This window comes from Clytia hemisphaerica, unplaced genomic scaffold (genome assembly GCF_902728285.1).
Source record: "Clytia hemisphaerica strain Z4C2 unplaced genomic scaffold, Clytia hemisphaerica genome assembly, whole genome shotgun sequence".
In the NCBI taxonomy this organism is placed as follows: Eukaryota; Metazoa; Cnidaria; class Hydrozoa; order Leptothecata; family Clytiidae; genus Clytia; species Clytia hemisphaerica.
This window is the reverse complement of record NW_027104599.1, coordinates 21,607-28,074: the sequence shown is the minus strand read 5'-3', so window position 1 is coordinate 28,074 and position 6,468 is coordinate 21,607. Positions and strand designations below refer to the sequence as shown.

Here is a 6,468-nt window from a genome sequence, read left to right as displayed (position 1 = left end):
AATCTTAACCATGCTGTGGGGGAAGCTAGTTTGTGTGTGGTTTGATTTAAATCATTAGAGATTACTTATATATTCCTTTTCTCTGTTTTGATAGATCCTCTCTCCTCTCTTTGAAAGTCAAGAGGCAGGTGGTTTCTCATTAGTGTTTACACATTTTTTTATAAGAACATGCTAAATATTTGAAGTATTCAGATGTTCTTAACTTGAGTTTTTAAAGCCTAAAAATGTTCTTAAAATGTTCTTAATTTCATTATTTCGTGAGTATTTTTGTGCAATTTCATAAGACATTGGGTGCTTTAGAAACCATAAATTGTTAAAATGCTCTCAATATTTTGCCCATCGAAGCCTTATGTTCTTATATTGTTTGTTCTTATAAAGAAAACGTGTATAGCAATTTGATAACTGTGATATATCGATGATAGAATATCTCTATAAAATAAAAAAGGCTTAAATTATATTATCTTAAGCATTGTAGTAAAGTAGTGAAAATTGAGATAGCAATTGAAAAAAAAGTTTTCTTTTTCTATAACTTTAGGGCACTGAGACTATGAAATTAAATATTTTTGAAAGTGAGAATTTGTTTGGAAATTTTTAAGAAATAGGTTCCTATAGTTTCGGCATACAAATTCACAAGGTGATAAGACCTTGGAACTTTTATGATTGTAATATTTTTGGATTTTATTTTGACTACCATTGCTTTACGTATACAAATGATAGAATTTTTATTCATCTGGTAAAACGATATTTTCATTAATACAAACACAATGAAACGAGGTTTAACCTGGCGTGCTTCAATCAAAAGACTTCAAGCTAAGGCTGAAAAGGTAAGGGTTGATTTCACACCTATTTGTTAAAATTAGTTTTCTGAGACTTGAGATCTAAATTACCTGCAAGATCAAAAATTTGCGGAATATCAAAGCATTCAATTCATTTTTTTGTTCACAGAGGAATTTGGTGAATTAAAAATAATACCAAGAGAACAATGTACCTTGCATTTTACAAGAACGAAATATAAACGAATGGTCGAATAGTCCGTGTTTTGTTGAAATATTCATTGTACTTTTTTGTGCATTTTTTGGGTCGCCTATAAAATTCAGACAAAAGCTTTATTATTTTACCCTGGACTAGACTGGAGTAGGAATTGTCAGATAAATACACAACATGCTCTGTAATGTTGTTAAGATGTCACAAACCTGGTCAATCGTGTTTGAATTGAGAATTCTTCAGGATAACCTATTGTGAAAGCTCTCTTCAAATGGAGCTTAGTCTTTCAGCTACCTTCAGACGAAGTGCTTTGAAAGTAAGATTAGTACAATCATCTCTCTGTAATTCGAGTCTCTATAATTCGTATTTTTTTTTAACGGTTCCTTCATCAGCTGGAAAGTCGTTTAAAATACTCCATGTAATACGAATTTTCCTATAACTCGAAAAGAATCCTCAATTACTTGAAGATCACAAGAGTCAACTGTATATATAAAACTCCAGCTCATCTGATGGTGTTTTGCAGAAAAATTAATTTTTTGAATTATTTCTGAATGTTTGATTCGTATAAAAGTAATAGTACAGCCACTAACTGAAATACGTATAGCTTGAAGTCCAGATTACCGCCGGCTATCTACCCGAAGGAAGGTAGGGGTGGGCGCCACTCTTTCTCCCTGGATTGCTCCACTTACCCTTGTGATGCCTTGATCCTTATTATGATATTAACTTACATAATACATTAGGAGAAAAACTTTTTTAGTCTTCCCTAAACGTAATTTATTATATTCGATAAATCATCGACAAAAAAGAAAACTAACTTACAGTATTATTACCACAAAGTGCGTCATGCCGACCCAATCTTCAGGTATTTTTAATGTATCATTGGTTTTGCTTTCAACTAGTTGTTGAGAATATAAGATTTATTATTATAAAAACAGTTTATTTCCGTTCAACAGCTTCAGGTCTCTTGATGATAGATATGGTCTCATCCACTGACCTTTATGTATCCCTGGACCAAGTTACTCAATGTCGGCCAAGCAAAATATTATGATCGGAGTTTCTTTGAAATTGGTACCCGCGTAGAGAGCGCTAGATCTAGTTTCGCTTGTACACTAATGATGTAGCGCCGCTTGTCGTTAGGCAAAGCTTCAAACATTACCATGGCTTCTTTGTGAGTACCGACTTTCAAAAAAACTTCGATTAAAGATGGCGGATATAGCTTGGTCCAGGATTATATAAAGGTCAGTGGTCTCATCATATGTTTTGGCTGTACTGAACCTCTTGTACAATATTATTTAAACTCTAAAGGCAGTATCTGCAATAAAAGTTAAAAAAAATCGAATACAAATATAACATAACTAGTTAATTTATTTTTCTCAATGGTTGAGAATTACATGTTTTTTTATAAGAACATCCAAAATTTTTGAAGCCTTTAGATGTTCTTAACTTTTTCAGTTTTAAGCCTAAAAATGTTTTTAACATGTTTTTATTTTCACCATTTTGTGACCATTTTTACTCATATTCCTAAGAAATCGGGTATTTTCGAGTCCGCAAAGCCTTAAAACGTTCTTAACTTGTTCTTAACATTTTGGCCATCGAAGCCTTATGTTCTTATATAGTTTGTTCTTATAAAAAAACTTGTAGTACTCAAGCTCAAATGAAAATGCCAGACCTAATTAAAACTGCTAGAACAGAATAACATGAGAGAGGGGGAACTTTAATTCTTTGCGATTGACGAATGTTGTTAGTTTATTGGACGCTTTACTTACGTCTCTGTTTATGTGTTGTTTTGCTCTATAACTTTGGTGAGGTCGCCATCAAGATTTACTTCGTTTCTTCAAGTCTTTTGAAATTTGTCTTTCGAAATGCCACATTCAAGGGGCTGGAAGATTTTAAACCAGAAACTTCATGAAGTATGTTTTGTTTTCTGGTTCCTATACACGTTTTTTTTAAGAAACACACTTTTAAGAAACACGAGGCTCAGAATCCCTAAAAACTAAGAAACGTCTAAGAAACATGCTGAGGTTGAGAATGAGAAAATAACATTTTTTAAATCGTTTTTTTTTAAGAACCTTCCAATCAAAACAATTTTTTTTTTCTTTGCATGAAAAATAGGCTGATTATGATTATAAACAATAGAATTACATGGAAACGAGGCCGGGCTGTATGTTTTAATTTTTATAAGTGATTTCACCGTGAACATAAACAGTCATAAACATTGATAGAAAAAAGCTTTTGAGCTCAAATTTTCAGCATGCACTTGTCTTTATAGGAGGAATACAAATATATAGTTTTCAATATGGTTTGAAGACCTTCCAAAAATACCCAACAATTCGGGAAAGGTGTATTACTTTCTCTAATTCGAAGACGATTCTTGGTCCCTCGAAGATCGAATTAGAGAGAGTCAACTGCACATTTCTAACAGTTTAAACTTCTTTCACAACGGGTTAAACTTCTTACTACAGGCACGAGTGAAGGAGGAGAAAGAGGCGAAGAAAGCACAACTAGACGCTCGCCATGAATATCTTCTTGGAAATATTTCCGATGCACTTAATGTCGATTACAATGAAATTGTGGAACATATCATTGAAGGAACACAGGTTCGTGATACCTTGATTTTATTTTTTTTCAATCCTGTTGAAGCATTATCTCTATTTCATGCAAGTCAAATTATACCACATCTCTTTTAAACTCTTTATTTATTATTTATTTTATGTCAGTTTTTTTCTTTGTAGCTTATCATTATCAGGTACTCTTTTTCGTCTGGATATTTCCGGACTGTTCCGGATTCTTTTTCTTTCGATTACCGATTACCGAACCAGCGTCTCTTTAAAGCTACAGATTAAGGAAAAAAAGACTGAGTGAGTTCATCCTTTGCACATTTTTGGCAACATAATGAAGTTGAAAACCTATAATCTGGAACAACTGATGGCAGTCAACTTTCATTAATTCGAACTCGAGAGGGTTGCCCCTCGACAGGAACTGAGAATTAGTTCGATTTATCAAAGATTCGAATAGTAGTAAGTCGAATTTTAGTCCACTGTATTTATTTTCTTTAATTTCTTTGTTTGGTTTTTCAGATCGAAACGATCACCAGTTTCTTTCGAGAAAACGGATCAAGATCCAGTTTGATTTTTTTCTATCAACAAATGGAAGCTACTAATGATGGAGGTTAGTAGATTTTGATCACTGATCTCTATTTGACTGGATCGGGCTTCTCAAATGACAGAGGAAGCGTGTCCAGTTTTAGAGCTGAATTGTCCGCCATCTTTTTTTTGATTCGGCTCGTTAACATCGCGATTCGAATATTTTGAAATTCAAACGTTCGAAAATCTGATGTAAACATGCGAAATCAGCCGTTACAAGAATTTTGGATGTTCTTATAAACAAAAAAAACAACGTTTACCTAGAAAAAAATCTATCATGGTAATTCGAACAGATTCGAACGTGGTTTTGGTAGCTGAGGACCAAGATATTCTAACCCCGGGAGGCACTTGGCAAAAAAGGGTACGTGGATGAGCTGAGCGTCGAGGTACTTTTCTCACATCTACGAGTCCCAGGTAGGATCACAAAAACGCAAAAGTAAAAAAGGAAGTCCCTGGTAGGGTACCTTTTTGGGGGAATTTGGGAAAAAAGAGGAAGATTTTGTGAAACTTTTCGAATTTAAGCCATCATTCAGGGTCATTTTTTTCAAAAAACGATTCCCACGTAGAGGGTTCATTTTTTCGGACCTCTGTGTCACACCCCTTCGGTTGGAAAGGGTAGTATCCCCTGGGATTCTAACACCCGTAATGATTTCTTAAATTAAAAAGTTGTTCAGATTTTTGGTCTTTTTTTAAAAGTATTTCTTGTGGTGAGTTTTTTGTTGTTTTTTTTTCATAGTGGATCACATGCGTCTTGGACACGGTGGCAATCAACTGGTCAACAAAACCAAACATAAATTATTTCTGACTGATGGATTGGCAGAAAAATTGACTGGATTCTGTTTGTATTTCGCTAAGATCAACAAAACAAAAGAAATCACTGCACAAAATATACATAATGTAAGTAAGTTGGATCAGGTTGGATTAATAATCTCAAGTAGTTCTAGTGATTCAAGTCGATCAAGCTTTGTATCTTAAAAATAATCAGTATACAATTTCCGATCGATTGATATTATGATAAGCCTATATTTGGGTTGGAAAAATTTTCAGTTTTGCCTATGGGGGTCCAAAAAGGGTCCAATAACCAAAAGTCCGCCATTATGGATACCCAGATGAGATAACCAGGTGGCCCAGAAGCTTAAAATTTCCTTATTACCATAAGGAACAAGAAAAACTCCAAGAAAGTTAGTCCACCAAATGGATAAGATACTCTCCGGCTCGTACATGTAGCAGTATCAAGAAAACTTTAAAAAAAATCTTACCTTTAGATAAGAATTGATAGTCAAATCTGTCCTTTGGTTTGATGAACTCTGCATGAAAAGGGCAACGGAATTTCGAGTATACCAGAAATTTCTTTCTTTGAGGTCCCCGCAAAGAGAGAATAACCTAAGGCCGAAGTTGTTGGATATGTTATTTTGATTCCCTTATTTAGGGGGACTAAAATACCTTCAATCTTAAAAATCATGACAAGCTGCTCGGTCTGTACTCTCTGGCTGCCGTCAATATTTTCCGTATTGGCCTTCAAAACAGTTAATATTGTATGAATATATACTTGTAGGCAAAAACAGCCATTGAATAATTCCTGATATACCCCGGCTATTATACCACGGTAGAACATTCGAACGTTCGATTATGAATGGGAGTGTTTTATGTGAAACATTCGACATTTGACGTAATTAATGCTTTGTTTTTGCCTCTAGGTATCTAATAAAACATATATTCAATAGGTTTTCGTTGGTTATTGGATTATCAAATTTTACCTATTGAATATCTGCTTATTATTAACCCCTTTTTAAGGAAGCACCTGTCGTGTTGCTCAAGGCTGATCATACCTGAGCTAATGACAACAAAATTTATATTTAAAAGTTTTTCCCGGATATCGGCCTGACTTACCGCTGGAAGGTAAGGAGACGGGTTGGTACCCTTTGTAGTTCCTGGGTCAAGGCTCAACGGAGTGGACACGAATTTAGTTCATTATAAGTACTCAATATTAAAACACGATACCAACAATAAAATCCAAATAAATATATACAAAAAGTTCATAAAATATCCGCGTCCGGATGCGCCGTTCACTGCAGATTATTACGACTTGGGTTTTATTTCACTCTGCGGAGATCCCCAACTCCGCAGTCTTTTCCTTCTCTGGGTTTAACTCAGCAATGCCAATAAATCTAATACATAATTTCTCTTCCTGGGCCGTACCGCTCGGTGGCCAATAAATCATTTTGACACCGTCGACCGGCTCCTTCGGAGTCCGGTGGGCGAGTGTTCTTTTTTGTAAAACGAAAATGTTCTTTTGAAATCAAAGTCTTTAATAATTTACACACATTCATATTTTTGTAGC

At 34.6% G+C, this 6,468-nt stretch overlaps 1 protein-coding gene across 1 annotated transcript; it reads left to right on the top strand.

Annotated features, from left to right (window-relative positions):
• Positions 1-709: 709 nt before the first annotated feature.
• Positions 710-5,960, top strand: LOC136824103 (dynein axonemal heavy chain 5-like). Its single transcript, XM_067080267.1, has 5 exons — positions 710-824; positions 3,447-3,581; positions 4,062-4,152; positions 4,864-5,024; positions 5,922-5,960. Exons 1-5 carry the CDS (start codon positions 765-767, stop codon positions 5,958-5,960), a joined length of 486 nt encoding a protein of 161 aa, XP_066936368.1. The 5' UTR covers positions 710-764.
• The last annotated feature ends 508 nt before the right edge of the window (positions 5,961-6,468 follow it).